The sequence below is a fragment of the Syngnathoides biaculeatus genome, chromosome 9 (assembly GCF_019802595.1).
Source record: "Syngnathoides biaculeatus isolate LvHL_M chromosome 9, ASM1980259v1, whole genome shotgun sequence".
NCBI classification, from domain to species: Eukaryota; Metazoa; Chordata; class Actinopteri; order Syngnathiformes; family Syngnathidae; genus Syngnathoides; species Syngnathoides biaculeatus.
Genome location: NC_084648.1, coordinates 2145900 through 2161991, shown reverse-complemented (window position 1 = coordinate 2161991; position 16092 = coordinate 2145900). Strand labels below are relative to the sequence as shown.

General features: G+C 39.7%; 2 protein-coding genes across 2 annotated transcripts; both read left to right on the top strand.

Annotated features, from left to right (window-relative positions):
* Positions 1-1930: 1930 nt before the first annotated feature.
* On the top strand, positions 1931-14644 carry LOC133506421 (target of Myb1 membrane trafficking protein-like). The gene is made up of 15 exons (XM_061830549.1): positions 1931-2302; positions 7212-7296; positions 8690-8768; positions 8926-9075; positions 9298-9432; positions 9911-10054; positions 10610-10726; positions 10933-11066; positions 11156-11207; positions 11303-11435; positions 11691-11757; positions 12172-12247; positions 12542-12601; positions 12743-12782; positions 13641-14644. Exons 1-15 carry the CDS (start codon positions 2230-2232, stop codon positions 13784-13786), a joined length of 1491 nt encoding a protein of 496 aa, XP_061686533.1. The 5' UTR covers positions 1931-2229; the 3' UTR covers positions 13787-14644.
* A 396-nt stretch (positions 14645-15040) lies between these two features.
* On the top strand, positions 15041-16030 carry LOC133505843 (noggin-like). The gene has a single exon (XM_061829345.1). It carries the CDS (start codon positions 15146-15148, stop codon positions 16028-16030), a length of 885 nt encoding a protein of 294 aa, XP_061685329.1. The 5' UTR covers positions 15041-15145.
* The last annotated feature ends 62 nt before the right edge of the window (positions 16031-16092 follow it).

Genomic DNA, 16092 nt, shown 5'->3' with positions numbered 1-16092 from the left:
TATAAGCAAGTCCCTTCGTTCTCCATACTTTAGCCTTTCCATCAGTTTGGCAAAAGTTACTCTCTGTCTCATCAGTCCAGAAAACTTTGTTTTACAGCTCATCTTTGTACTTCCATCAATCCATCCATTTTCTGAGCCAGTTATTCAAGTTATTTGCAAAACAAAATCTTGTCTTCTGATTCTTTTTACTGATGAGTGGTTTGCATATTGTGGTATGGCCTGAATATTTCTTCTCTTGGAATCTCCTTCAAACAGTGGATTGTGATCCTTTCACCCCTGACCTGTTGATGCTGGCAATTATGTCATTGTCTGATATCTTTGGCTGTTTCTTCACAGCTATCACAATATTTCTATCATCAACTGCTTTTGATAACCTTGGTCCACCCATCCATCCATCATCCATGCATCCATCCATTTTCTGAGCTGCTTACCCTCACAAGGGCCGCAGGAGTGCTGGAGCCTACCCCAGCTATTATCAGGCAGGAGGCAGGGTACAACCTGAACTACTTCCTGGATATTAGATGAAATGCTGCGGCACTTTAAATGGGATTTTTCTCTCTGGAATTTCATTCAACCTTGTTGACAAATCATTGGCTGAGATGATTGGTCTGGGCGAGGTTATCATGTAAATGATTAGCTCTACACTCCAGCCCTACAGTTATGAATTAGTGAGGGAGAAAATGCATAATGGGTTGCTGAAAGATGCATTTTCAGAAATAGGTTGATAACAAAAGATTTAATTGGTTGTGTAATTTCACTCTTGATCGGTGGGCAGGCACTACAGAGACCCAACCAAACAATAAAAATATTTTCTATATGTGCTATTCAAGAATCCAGAAACTTTCATAAGACGCACTTATTATTTTGGTATCATCGTAGCGATTGAAATTCAAGATTTAAACATGAGCTAGACCAATATAGACTTGGAATTTGTGATCAACCCTTAAAATATTTTTAGTGTTTCTTCAATTTGTACTAGCTATTTTAGAAGCTTGATATTAATGTAGTTTGGAGCTTTTTTCCACTTGAACTGAAGTTGAGCTGAACATGACTCAATGTTCTCAGTTGTGTTTCCAGGAGGTTTCAGGTTTTGACGTCACACAGGATAACCTGAATATTGCAAACTTAAAATTGGGATGTCAAGCTCTTGGACAAGCGTGCACATTGTGGGGGCCCACCACAGTAACAGCAAAGTACATAATGTATGTTGCAACACCAGTTGAGATCTTGATTGAGGTTTTATAGGGCAGTACAAAAGAGGGATGATAGCCACATGAACGAACATGAACCGAAGTAGTAACAATGACAGATTTGAAGAAGCAAGATATTTCCCATACAACGCCTTATTTAAGAGAATGAGATGAAGAATGTTATTGGGTAAAAAATTACCGTGGTAAATGTGTTGTGCCAGCCAAAAATAATTTCATGTGTCTAATGAAAAAAAAAATCTCTCAAATCTGAAAAGATGTAAAATGTAATTTTAAAACAATATAAAATATTTTTTTTATCATTCTTTTCATCAGTTCACAGTGTTAGCAAAGATACGGGAAAACATTGTTTTGATTGCATAAAAGAATTGTGTCAAAACTAGTTAGCTCTTGGTTTAAAAACAATCAAACTCGCCAAACATGATGCTTTTTCTTCTTGTCAGGCCAAGCACTATGCATATTAAAACAGAATATAAAAATCTGTTTTTTTTTTCAGTTGTTTATCAGACTCGACCCACTGTATTTTTACAATCTGCACAGTGCTATATATGTACAAACCTTTGAACCTAAGCAAGCTACTTCAAGTAATTCACTCCTACTTTTACCCAAATTCATTGAACTGCTTTGAAAACGGCTAAGAGTGATTGAGTGAGGCAGCAACGCAGGAAAAGGAAGCGCACCCCTTGCTTGTAAGATTCAAAGATGACACTAGATGGCAATAAAGGCCAATACATTAAGTTAAAGGGAGAACATTACTTTTCAAAAACAGTTTTGCCTGAAATACGCAGTCGGTGGCCATTTTGTAATCGTGTCACGGCGTTGACTGTATTTTTCATTCTCATTTACTTCCGCATTGCCAGCGGATTAGCGTTGTTTACACACTTCCTGTGTGCGCGTGCGTGTGTTAGTGTTCATTCACGTGACATTCAGAGAGCCTCCGACTCCAGGCAAACTGCAGAGAAGAGCACAGAAGGCATCCAAGCCAAAGACGACGTCCACTAAACGCTGCCAACCAAACAGGATGTTTTCTCTCGGGGAAAAGATGGAGTTTCTGATAGCAAACCCCTTTTCAACACCTGTTGGCCAAAGAATCGGTGAGTTGCACAACAGCGGAGTAGTTCAGTGAGATAATGTTGCGTTCGGGTGTTTCACTTCAAATTATTATTATTTTTTTTTTAATATGGCATCCAAATTTGGTAGTGAACACCAATTTACAGGAAAGGAAGAACGCCACTGAGGTAGGCGTTAGTCCCTTTAATCTTTTCGGTTGATTGGCTCTCTCCTAAATCGCCAGTGAGTGCAAAAGAGAAGCGTTAACGTTTTTCTTTAGCTGTTATGGCAACTATTACAGATTACATAGGCAGGGCTTTGTAAAAACAACTACAAAAACATTCGAATAGCTGTTAAAAATTACAATGGAGATGTGCCATCCCCTGCATTATTTTTTTCGAACCAGCAGGGGGGGGGGGTCCAGTGTTTTACCTTTTACCACTTAGGAACATAAAGTATTGTGCAGTATTATTATCCCTTATTTAGCGGAGCAGATTTACAATGAAGTTGCCATTGTGCATCCATCTCAACTGAATTTAAAAAAAAAACCGTTTTGGTGGACATTCACATGTCTCGCTAGGCGCACGGGGGAGACTTGTGTTATTGTGGCACATCAGCTCAAAGTAGAGATTGCATCAAGGGTTTAAGTGCCTCTGCTGATTTGTGTTTACTATTAATACACCTGCTAAAACTGTTATGTGGCTTCAGTTACATGGTCAAAACACTGAAACGAGAATGTAATTTAATAAAAGATACTGTTTTATTTAAGAAAATATACTGTAGGCGGCATGGTGGATCAGCTGGTAAAGCATTCTCCTCGCAGTTCTGAGGACCCGGATTCAATCCTGGCCCCGCCTGTGTGGAGTTTGCATGTTCTCCTCGTGCCTGCGTGGTACTCCGTTTTTCTCCCAAATCCCAAAAACATGCAACTTTAATTGGACACTCTAAATTACCCCGAAGGATGATTCTGAGTGCGGCTGTCTATCTCGATGTGCGCTGCGATTGGCTAGCAACCAGTTCAGGGTGTACCCTGCCTCCTGCCCGTTGACAGCTGGGATAGGCTTCAACACTCCCCGTGACCCTCGTGAGGATAAGGGGCAAAGAAAATGGATGGATGGAAATATACTGTGTTGATTGGGTACGAATGCAAATGTCACTCAGGGCAAGGATTATCAGAGCATGAGATTGTCCCTTAAGAAACAAAAATAGATGTGTTCCAATCTTACCTTTCAACAACCTCTTTGAAAGACAATTTGGTTTTACAACACAGCATTGAGACAGATCTATTGGGTTAACAGGTCTAGACCCCGTTGTTCACAAAACATTTTTCTTCCAACTTTGTGAAAATGGTTCCCTTTTCTGTCTTGGGGTGACTCAGCCCTAAAACACAAAGCAACGTTTAGTAACGCATGGTTGGGTGATTTTTTACATAGAACATGACGTCAAACTCATTTTAGTCAGAGGCCACATGGTTATGAGTTCCCACAGAGGGCAGTTATGACACTGAACCCTTAATCATTGAATTATTTCCCAATATGATTAGATATAACAGTCAATGTGATTTGACAGGCGCTTATGCGGCCGGGCGCCGTCGCACTCGCAAATCTCCATAGTTGAGCATGAAAAATCACGCGCGTAAAATTCGTTACAAGTAGAAATACATATATATTGAAAGATGTTGCTTATTTTGTGTAGTCTTGACCAATGTTCTATCTAAGATGTGCCACTGCGCAATTGTGCACTTGTCGCACACTCTCAGCGCACGTGAAAACGATCCACTGCAGTGAACCACAGCCTGATGTCTTTTGTTTTTGTTTTTTTTTAAACACTGAAGCACACGGTCTCAGCCAACTTCTTCTTCCTAGTTTACCTGACACCGCCCCACTGCACTCTTAAAGGGCTACACTCATAATTACAAACAGAACACACACCTGCAACTTTATACTGTATCTTCTGGCATGACTGGTGGACCACACCGGTAACTTTATATCTGCGGGCATGACTGGTGGACCACACCCGTAACTTTTTCAAATTTGAGTGACTGATATACACAACAAATTGATGGATAATGAGTTTTGAAAGAAGCCTATGTAAGCCTTTTCAACTATTAGATTTCTTTTCAAAGGGTGATTGTAACAAAAACTGCTTACGACACTTCACTGTTATTACAATAGAAGACATAATATTTTTGCATGAAACATGAAGTTAACACATTAGCTGCTTTCATGGGCCACATAAAATTATGTGGCGGGCTTCAACTGGTCCCCCGGCCACCAGTTTGACACCTGTGAGAATTTAAGATCCCCATTCTCACTTTATCAGTTTACTTTGGCATAAAGTAAAGTAAATGTTTTTCTGGATGAATCAGCAATTGATCCTCCGTACAGGGCACTTAACCACGCCTCCTGGAGTGACGTCACGACACGTGCGCTGACGTAAGACAAACAATTCGTAAAAATGGCAAATACAATACAATACATTCTTAACTGAGACAGACGCCATGCTTTTGATTTCATTCAAATCAACGATATAGATTCTAAATACAATACATTCTTAACTGAGAGAGACGCCATGCTTCTGATTTCATTCAATCATTCACACGTAGCAATGTTATGCTAGCGAAGAACGTCTCATTCATTTATACGAGACGTGTATTCAAAATCAAATTTAGGGCATATCTTTGTGCAAACACAGTCTGGTTAAGCTTTGGCCGCGAGCCAGCAAGAAAGCGACACGTTTGTGCAGTCCGATCATCGCTAAATATCGCTCAACAAAGAATAAGTGTGTCAATCGTTCACACGCAGAAGTGTTATGCTAGCGAAGAACTTCGAATTCATTTGTACGAGGCATGTATTGAAAATCAAATATAGGACATACCTTCGTGCAAACATATCTGTTCCGGTTGATATTAGATGGATTTAGTTGATGATGCGGTCTTCCACAAAGTTTGATCCATCGAAGGCATTTTTCGTACTGGGTCTTCGGTTTTGGAAAGGGTACGAATCGAACTCCACCAACTAGCCTTTCAGGATACCTGTCGTCACTATTACAAAGTCCGTGACTACACCTCTTAACCATATTTTTTGTTAAATAACCCAAATACGCGATAAAACGCTAACAAAACCTATACTGGACCATGCAATGTTGTCTGAGAAAATGGCGGGAGCAAAAACGAGCTTTGGTTTATGCAGATCTCTGGCCTCTGATTGGTCAGTGACGTGGATTGCGCAATATCCACGGAGGGGTCAATTATTCCCAAAGAGACATGCCACTGTCTTTCAGAAACTATCATGATGTGTAAAGTTCTTGTGTCTAAATACCTCTGTCCATGTGGTGTACTAAGTGCAAATCAGTTGTTGCTTTTAAATTTTTGTAATTGTTGAACCCAGATTCAAATGAAAATAATCTACAAGGAAAAATGTTTGGGAGCATACACAGTACTATAAAGGCGTTGGACACTCACTCCTCCTGTCTCAAACACACAAAACACAGTATAATTTGCTATAAATGATTATCTTCTGTAGAAAAATGTAGCATCCGCTGATGGCCAACATTTGAAGTCAAGAAATTAAGTGTAACCTGCCTACTTAATTAGTGACAGAACGTTACAAGGCCGTCTCCACCCTTCCCACCTCTTAACTCATTCATATTTTCTCACACATAAATGTAAGTGGGGCTTCAGGTCCTAGTGAGGCAGACTCAAACAGCTGACAGTCACATGAAGTGCACGGAGCTGAAAAGTGGAGGGGGGAGTAGATTCTACAGAGAAAATGGGATTGAGGAGGATAGGGGGTGAAAGGAATGAAAGGGATTTAAAGAGCTTTATGAGGAACACGTGAGGGCTGGAAAACGGCGGCTGTGATTAGTAAAGAGTTTAAGTCAAAATTGCATTATGTTCACAAAAATACGACCAGAATTATGTTGAAAGAAAGCTTCTTGTAGCTTTTCAAGTTCCATTCAGAATGTGAATGTGTTAAGACACAGGGGTCAGGAACCTATGGCTCTTTTTATGGTTGCATCTGGCTCGCAGAGCCCTCATAACCACACACTGCACATGTGATTTCTGTCGTGCAGGCAACGCAAAAGACACAGCGACAGTTTGTCCTAGTGGGGTTGCCGTAGTTTGCTGCGGCAGTCTGATGTGCTCAGGCGGAGAAGGGTCCAACGCAGATCGGGTCGGGACAACTATGGAAACACTTTTGACAGAGGTTGCTCACAGAAAAAAAGATGAGAAATACCGAAGTTTTCAACAAGAATGGACAGTCTTTGTGGGGAGAGAGAGAGAGAGAGGGTTCAGCTGTGTGTCTAAATTCACAGATGGGGAGTCTGCCAAAGTATACGTACGTGATGTTGCCAATAAACGTTTTGACAACTTCGCATAAAGACAAGATAAACAAACGAATAAAACACATACTCTTTGTTGGCAAAAAACTGTTTACCATACCGTACCATCATGATGGCTCACATCCACACTTATGGGCAATTTAGAGTTTTCAGTTAACCTACCATGCATGTTTTTGGGATGTGGGAGGAAACTGGAGTACACGGAGAAAACCCGCTTAATCACCGGGAGAACATACAAACTCCACACAGGCGAGGCCGGATTTGAACCCGTGTCCCTAGAATTGTGAAGCAGATATCCTAACCACTGTTCCGCCTATTGAATCATATCTTGTAAATTATTATTTTCCTACTACCTAACAGTCTTTTGTATATGAATGTTATGTATAGTGTTTGCAGCCTATTATTTGTTGACTTATAACAACTGAATTGAAACACTGGTCAGGTTTATGTAATTTTTCCCTTTTTTCATTTGAATGAATTCAATGAAATTTGTTTTTAACAATTGTTATGTCAGCTTATGATAAATTTGATGATATTTCAGAGACCATGTTGTTGTATTATCGCTATGGTATATCACCCCCATTCTTTTTTTGTTCTTGTTGTCAACAGAACAAGCAACCAGCGGCTTTCGGCAGTCAGAGGATTGGGGGCTTAACATGGAGATATGTGACATCATCAATGAGACGGACGAGGGGTATGGAATAATGTCATTTGTTCCCGTCAGTTATGTAGGTTTTCTTTGAAAATGGTCTGTAGAAAAAAAGAAACAACTTTCTCTAACTTTGTAACATAGACTCTTGTGCTACAGTTTTTTTTTTTTTTTTTATAATCTGATAATATTATTTTATCTTAAACAAACTGGGAGCAAATGTCTGGGAGGAACCCATTAAATCATGGTGCGAATCCAGATAAAAATGCAGAGAGCCATTTCTGGTATTCAACTCACAATGGACCCCTTCTCTCAGCCCTGAATGCAAATGTTATGTATATTACATTATTCTGAACCATAATTTTGCTTGATGACTAATTAACCAACAGACAAACAAACCTTACTGTCGTCAGTAGAAGATGAGGTAGTGCGAAGCAAGTATTTCTCAGAGTCGAAAGTTTTTGGGTTCAGATTTTGACTCGGGCAGTCAGTGATGGCGTAGTGGTACACACACCTGACTTTGATTCGCTCAGTGATGTTGTCGCTATGTGCCCTCTGACTTGACTGGTGACCAGTTCAGGGTGTAGTCCGCCTTTTGCCCTGTGTTAGCTAGTACAGGCTCTGGCACTCACATAACACTTGTGAGGATAAGTGGATTGGAAAATGGACATCGACATGGACATTTTGACTCATGCCTTCCTGCAGGAAGCTTGTGTGAACTCCCTGTGCTTGCTCTAGGTTTTCTCTAGGTACTCCAGCTTTCCAAAAATATGTACATGAGGTTTAGTGAAGATGCAAAATTGTACATGTGAGTGTGAATGGTTGTTTGTGTTTGTATGTGTCTCGTGACAGACTTACAACCAGTCCTGGGTGTAGCCCGTCTCTCCGCCAAACTCAGCTGCCATTTGCTCCAATTTACCTCTGACCGTAGTGACGACAAATGCTATATGGAAAAAAAATGGATTTTTAATACACACACAGACACACACACACACACATATATATGATCTAATTTTCGAAGACACTGTTCACTTCGTATATGAAATCGTCTTCTCCCATCGTCTAACATCATCCTCAGTGAAACAGGAAGTACCCTCCTCAAAAAAGGACAAAAATAGTTGCTGTTTTTTGTTAGCTTGACCTTGTCATGCCATCGGACTGCCATTCTAGTTTATCTTGTATTAATGTGTCATATCTGGACAGTTATATGAAATACATTGTTTTATTTTCTTTAATTTGACATGTAAGATAAGTGTAGGTGATACTATGTATGACCTTTTTGTAAGTTTTAGCAATAATTCAGGCGCAGCATTAAAAAGGTTCACTTTTTGCATACAATAATATAACTTGTTGAATTGTATTTAACAAATAATAAGATCAATAATAATTAATAGAAACAAATAAATAAATGAATTTATAATAATATTGTTGTTTCCAGCCCAAGAGATGCAGTCAAAGCCATTAAGAAGAGAATTGTGGGTAATAAGAACTTCAGAGAAATCATGTTAGCCCTGACTGTGAGTATGTATCTGGTCACGGGTTTTAACGTTTGTTTGGGATGATTTTTTTAGTCTTGCTTTGAGTGTATAGTGTGCCAAAAGTAGTCAATAAGTTAAAAAAAAAAAACCTTTTCACTGACAAAGACAATTTTTGAGTGTTCCCCTTGTCACACAGGTTCTTGAGGCATGTGTGAAAAACTGTGGCCATCGCTTCCACGTTTTTGTGGCATCACAGGAGTTTGTTGAAGGAGTTTTGGTGCGAGCCATTTTGCCCAAATATAACCCTCCCACAGCCCTCCATGATAGGGTGCTCAGTCTCATACAGGTATAAAACTACTAAAGTGCTTTTTTTTTTTTCTTGTTTATGGCTAAATGGGCGTTACATTTATTGTTATTGTGAAGTGACATGACCACATTTCTCTTGAATAAAGGCTGCAAAACACTTCGATGAACTGTCTTTTCTTTAATTTTCTTCAAGTTATTTCTGAGTGCAAGCTTTGTTGTGTCTTCGTGGAGTTATACTGAGGCTTCTCTATACTTTTCTCAGTCATGGGCTGATGCGTTCCGTACTTCCCCCTCCCTTGCGGGCGTGGTGTATGTTTACGATGACCTGAGGAGACGAGGGTTGGAGTTTCCCATGACAGACCTCGATGCTCTATCCCCCATTCACACTCCCAGTAGGGTGAGTCTGGCTGCACAGTGAGAATAACTCAAACGAGTCGCATTAAAATCGCATCTTTTCTTTGCAATATATTTATTGACTTCTGTGTGGGCGGCATGGTATCACAACTGGTTAGAGCGTCAGCTTCATAGTTCTGAGGACTGGGGTTCAAATCCCGGCCCCACCTGTGTGGAGGTTGGATGTTCTCCCCATGGGTTTTATTCAGGCACTCCGGTTTCCTCCCATTCCCCAAAAACACGGATTATTTGGAGTGTCTAAATTGCCCTTAAGTGTGACTGTGAATGCAAATGGTTGTCTGTTTCTGTGTGCTCCACGATTAGCTGGCAACCAGTTCAGGGTGTTGGCCGCCTCCTGCAACCTATGTGAGGATAAGCGGCTCCGGTAATGGCTGGATGGATGAGCTTCTGTATATTGTCACGGCCAGGAGATGCATACTGTCTATATATTGTATGTTAAAGTCCACATTCTTTTCCTTCAGACTGTGCCAGAAAATGAAACTCATGAGTCCACAAATGCTCCTTCCAATCAGTCACAAGCACCAACTCACTCAAGTTCTCCTACTACAAATACCTCACCTGCATCCCAACCTTGTGAGGGACCAGCTGCCCTGTCTGCAGTACAGGTACCACCACTAAATTATGAAATACCGTCGAGAGAGATGAAACAGGTTTCCATTTGGGGTCGACAAATGCCAGCACCATATTTAATTCTGATGTGTACTAGACACTATATATGGTAAGTGTATTTGTTTTCATCCCAACTATAATTGTGTGTTAGTTTCTGTGCATGTGTGTGTGGGTATGACAGTTTTGTTAATGTTTAAGATGTCTTCTTTCATTTGTCTTAATTCTACATGCTTTTAATTGTGTGAACCACATTGATTTACCTTGTGTTGGAAATGTCCTATATAAATAAATTAGCTTTGCTTTTCTTTGTTTTTTGAATGTGGGAGGAAGCCCACACAAGCACTGTGAGAACACCACACACAAAGGCATGACCAAAGAGTCAAATCCAGAAACTGCAAAATGTGAGGCAGGCTTGCGAACCACTAACTCACTGTGCTCTCCCCATCACATAAACAATGTCTAATACTGTATTTGAGGGAAAACCGTAAATGCTATAATGATGCTCTGTATTGTGTGCCAATTTATATTTATATATTTTTTTTCCTCTTCAGAAAGACAAGTTGCAGCGAGAACTTGCACTGGTAAAGGGAAACCTTACTGTAATGTCTGAAATGCTGAATGAAATTAAACCTGGACAAAGTAAGCAGGATGATACAGAATTGCTGCAGGTGTGTGCATTTTACAAGAACAGAGTTTCTTACTTGTTTTTGTCCTATTACTGAATGCATATTGAAGGCATTCTGGAAAATGTGTGAAATATCTGGAGTTGAAGATCATTCCGTTGGATTAATTCCATACTGTACACAATGACAGTCTATTGACAGTTTATTACTTCAGTATCACCCATTTTCTTTGCTCCTCTCTGTCAAAGCAGCAGCTCTACTCAGTGTGTAAGAACATGCAGACTCGAGTGGTGGAGCTCATCCCTCATTTATTGGATGAAGGTCTCATCAAAGAGCTTCTTGTGGTTAATGATGACCTCAACAATGCTTTCATCCGTTATGAGAGGTTTACAGCAGCCTTTCTGAACTATTTGGTATTATTTAAGGACAAATCCAATTGCTCATAATGTATTTTTCCCTCACACTTCAATTTAGGTTTGACAGACTTAACAGAGTACAGAATACAAATGAAAAGGTACCTGAAAAGGTAAGAGATTCTTCACTTCATTTTCTTCTCAGTTGGACTACTTGTCAGTTAAGATGTAAGCACACAATCCTTTGGACTTATAATCATCCTACCAGAGTCCTGTCAGTGCTCAGAACCTCATCGACCTGAGTCCAGACCCCCCAACACTGAGCCAGCCCGCTGTCATCGCGACAAACAGTCAACCTGAACTCAACACATGGACCAGTCAAACGCAGTCGACTAAACACAGTAAGCATTAAGTTATTGTAATGTGTCATTTTTGCAAGACAAATTAAAGTTATATCAGCATGCTTAAGTCTCCAAAGATGAAGATAGTGTATTTCTTCTTGATAGCAGGATCTGGTCATTTAGTGATATACTGTATTTTATCACATAATACAGGAAATGGAAAACAAAAATCACTCACATTTAACATCATATTTGCTACTGCTATTAATTCATCAAATAGTTTTTGTTCATTGCTTTTCAATAATTTTCTTTTAGAAGATGAGGAAGAGTTTGATATGTTTGCTCAAACCCGAGGCAGCTCCTTAGCCGAGCTAAGAAAGAGGTGAGTACTAATAGCAGACACGTTGAGTGTGTGCTTGTATGCATCCTGAATCTGTTCTTGAACAGATTTAACTTGGGCAGTATTCTAAATTATAGTGCCTAAAATAAAATGTATATTTGCTGTAATATTACACAGTTAACCCTTGTACAGTATTTCTTGCTATAGGAAAAGAGTGAACATTGAAAAAAAAAATCAATTTCCGAGTTCAAAGTTCTGCCAGCATAAAATTTGAATTAACTACAGAGGACATGTTTTAAGATGTAAAGAACATTTACACAAATTTAAATGTTTACACACATTTAATTGTAGTTAATTTCTTTTGGGTCACTGAAATTTTGAGGTTCCAATTCATACATGGATTATTTTGTGTGGATATTTTATGGAATAAAAAAGGAATGTTTCATGTGTTTACAGTGTTCGGTATGAGGACCCTGGAGCTGTAGAGGGTCTTGCTGGGGCCCTAGACTCAAGGCTGCAAGTCACAGGAAATGTATGTACAAAGCACCAAGATGTTTTTTTTTTTGTCAAAACAAAAACAGTGCTATTTTTACTTTAAAATTATTATATGAAAGTATTAGCGGAGTTGCCTTGGGTTCCACTCGTGTTGTCATTTTTAGTGTTTTAATTCAAGGGAAGAGAGTTTTAAGTAGCATGTGCATTCATTGCCTTTCAAATGGATGATTTATATGTCCTTTTAAAACTGTGGTTTTAAAGTACAAAAACACTTCCTGTTCAATGAGTAAAATGGGAATATCTCTCTTTTTGTGCTTTCTTCTCCTGTTAGATGGGACAAGTAAAAAACGCACTTCAGAACAATGTAGATAAATGGGTGTCTCGTGATATGGTGAGAAAACTAATTTCTTCAATCTATTACTGGAACAATCATGTTAAGCATGACCATGAACCTTACAAGGATCAGCGGCTCAGAAAATGAATGGATGATGTCATACTGTATCTATATTTTTTTCTTTGTCTAAAAATACAGCAAGACCAGTCTGCGGTCAGTGAGGGAGTATCCAGTGAAGGTCTGTCACTTTCTTTCTGTATAAATATAATGTTTAAGACCCTTTCCAAAAAAAAAATAGAATAGCATGGAAAAGTTTATTTCCCTAATTACATTCAACAATTTAAACTTTCATCGATGGATTCATGGTGAAACTTGTTGGATCGTTGGCCTCACAGTTCTGAGCACCAGGGTTCAAGTCCGGCCCTACCTGTGTTGAGTTTGCAGGTTCTCACCATTCCTGCTTGGGTGTTCTGCAGGCACCGAGCACTCCGGTATTTATGTGTTTTTAAATTTTTTGGGGCGTCCAACTCATAAAACCGATGAAATCAAGAATTTACAAAAAAAAAAAAAACTTTTGAAGAAATCAACATTTATTCCTCAGGTTTTTTTTTTTTACAGGAAAAATTAATTAGCATCACAATGAAGGTCCAGGAGGCATCCCTGATGAGGTGTTCTGAGAACGTTCCACCAGGAGACCCTGGTGACGACACACTAGAGAGACCATGTTTCTCACTTTGCCTTGTAACACCTCAAAATCCCCTTGAAAGAGCTAGAGGAAATAGAAGGGAAGAGGGAAGTCCGGGCTTCTCTGCTAAACTGACTGCTCCCGTGACCCAACCTTAGATAAGCGGGGGAAAAAAGAATGAATGATTTTATGGGTTTTAAGAGCGGAAATCCCAAATAATTTAAAAACAAACATAAATGCTTGAAATTGTTTAAATTGTCAGCCCTGAATCTATGTTATTTGAAAGTTTAAGTTTTTGAATGGAATTCTGGAAATAAATAAACTTTTCCATGATATACCTATGATTTGGAAGGGATCCGTGTGTCACATACATCTGTAAAAGTAAAAATATACTTTGACTGTTGTTTTCAGAGTTTGATAAGTTTTTAGACGATCGGGCAAAGGAGTGCGACCAAAGTAAGGATACAACCTGTGGGACACTGCCTTCCACCACCAGACTGCCGCCGCAGTCGACAAGGCAAAAGGACAGTTCACATGACCACCTTTTTTCCCTCTAGGTTTATGAGGCCAGAAAAAAGACCAATTAGATGTAAAATTGTTTTTGATTTCATACAAGGAATTGTTATCACACTGAAATGTGGGTACAGGTATTCATATGGCCTTGAAAACTGTTTCCAGCAAGTGGTACACTTCAGTTCAGCTCATCATATGCTGTTTAGAGCAATACTTTATTCATCCTGTGAGGTAAATTACTATATATTGTCACATCATCAAAATTCACACATAGACAACAGTATTACTACAATGTGACAACCAACGCAAAGAGCAGCATTGAAGAGGAATAAAAACATCCAATCTAAGCAAGAAAAATAAAAAGAGCTTAGGATGTTTCCTATTGGTAGGTGGAAAGTAATAAATACACTGTAGTTACGCCCCGATGACGATAGCTGTGTGACTTGATCATTCAGAGGACAATGCAATACTTTTGAACAATCAATAAACTGCAGTGTGTCTTTGTCTTCCCTTTGGGTAGTCAAAGTTGTTTGTGCTTCAATGAAATGGTGTCAACAGTTAGTAGACAAATGGTGCAGTATTTTATTACCCCCTGCATTTTTGACTTTAGAAATGCGAAAATAAATTCAGCGTGATACTAAAGTGAACAGAACAGTAATGCATGATGGGGGGACTTGCATACACAAAAAAGACCTATATTATACCAATGCTGCCTAAGTGATTCATCTGTTTATCTTTTTGTGCATATCAAGAAAGTGCATGTCTGTATTTATGAAATACATTTTAATGTTGATTAAACATTGTTTGTCCAGATATTTTTTAAAAATGTTATCTAAAACTTTCGTTTGCCTTTGTCTCAAGCAGCTTTTATACTGGCAAAAATAAATGAATGAATGAATGAATATATGTCTCCTTCATACCTGTGGTGTATATATATATAAAATTACACAAACACGCACACATATATATGCCATTTCAATTAGGAATATGTCCCGTACAAATTCTTTTAGGTTGCATTTGTCTGACATGATGAAGTCAGTGCTTTTGTTTAAGTTTGTCTCTTTGTTTTTAACCAGTTCTTGTTCTATGTGGCTTTCACACAAAAACAATGAACGTAAATTGAGCTTCACAGGTGTATGCTGTATTTTTACTGATGAAAAGATAGTCTAAACATCATATGCTTGGTCATGAGTGTGCTGACCATGCTCAATGATAAGCCAACTGCTGGCATAAGCACGAACGTCTGTGAATGTTATTGTTGAGGACCTCAAGGATGTCTGGGGATTGGTACATGACGTCCCTGTGGCACTCATTAATAGGAGGATAGCAGAGAAGCTATAACTCCAAAAGAGAAAGACAAAACGTTTCATTCTCCTCTTGTAGACCCCTCAGACCTAACAACAATGATCAACTGGGGTTTTTACCTCTGCTGCTGCATGTTTGTGTGTGCTCTTCTCCATGTTCCTGCGACTTCCATCTCTCACATATCCACCAAGGAACAGCTCTCAAGTGATGTTCAAGATCAGGAACACATGGACGGTGATTCCCTGTTTCTTCAGTTAAGTCTGCCTTCATATTTACAGCCAGTTCGCCCTTACACTGTAGTGACCACTGCAGAAGACCTTACCTACATGCCCAAACCCAGGCATTATCGCCCGGCACATCTACTTCGTGTTCTTGGATCATCTTTTGACCCATTCTGGATGTCGATTGATCAGCCGTCTGAAGGCTCTGATGTGTGCACAGACAAAGGCAACTGTGATGCTGTGTCAAGAGGCGACTCCCTGCCTGTCAAAATGAACTTAACCACTTCCAGACAGGAGGTCACCTTGAGAGCTTCTGCAGTGCTGAGGGAGGCTGGAGAAAACCAAAGACGGGGGTTGGAGAGGGAAGCTGCAGATGTGGACCTCAGTTTTCTGCCTCCAGATATTGCAAGATCAGTCCAAGCCTGGTTGGTGCAGTCAGCCACATGTGGATTGCGTTCCCAGTGGGTGGATCTGGGCCCAGCGTTCTGGCCACGTTGGCTGCGGCAGACCGACTGTGACAAGTCAGACAGAGTGCAAAGTTGCTCCTTTCCCAGTGGCATGGCGTGCGTGAGAGCTCAAACAACACATGTTAAGATTCTGGCTTGGCATTGCCTGAAAGTAAGAGATAATGAATCTAAGCAGACCAAGAGTGACATGTCTGATATCAGCATGTTGATGGGTATTACTGAAGAAATGAGAAAATGTTTATGGAGGCCAGTGCCTTATCCTGTAGTCACAGCTTGCACATGTAAATGCAAATGATTGCTTTACTGAGTGGTGCTTCAGGAATATTTAGGCTTGTAAATTTTATGTCTTTGCATTAA

Coding starts and splice junctions, on each gene's coding strand:
- LOC133506421 (XM_061830549.1), top strand. CDS start 2,230: ATGTTTTCTCTCGGGGAAAAGATGGAGTTTCTGATAGCAAACCCCTTT. Junction 9,433..9,910: donor CCATTCACACTCCCAGTAGG/GTGAGTCTGGCT, acceptor CTTTTCCTTCAG/ACTGTGCCAGAAAATGAAAC. Junction 10,727..10,932: donor ATGATACAGAATTGCTGCAG/GTGTGTGCATTT, acceptor CTGTCAAAGCAG/CAGCTCTACTCAGTGTGTAA.
- LOC133505843 (XM_061829345.1), top strand. CDS start 15,146: ATGATCAACTGGGGTTTTTACCTCTGCTGCTGCATGTTTGTGTGTGCT.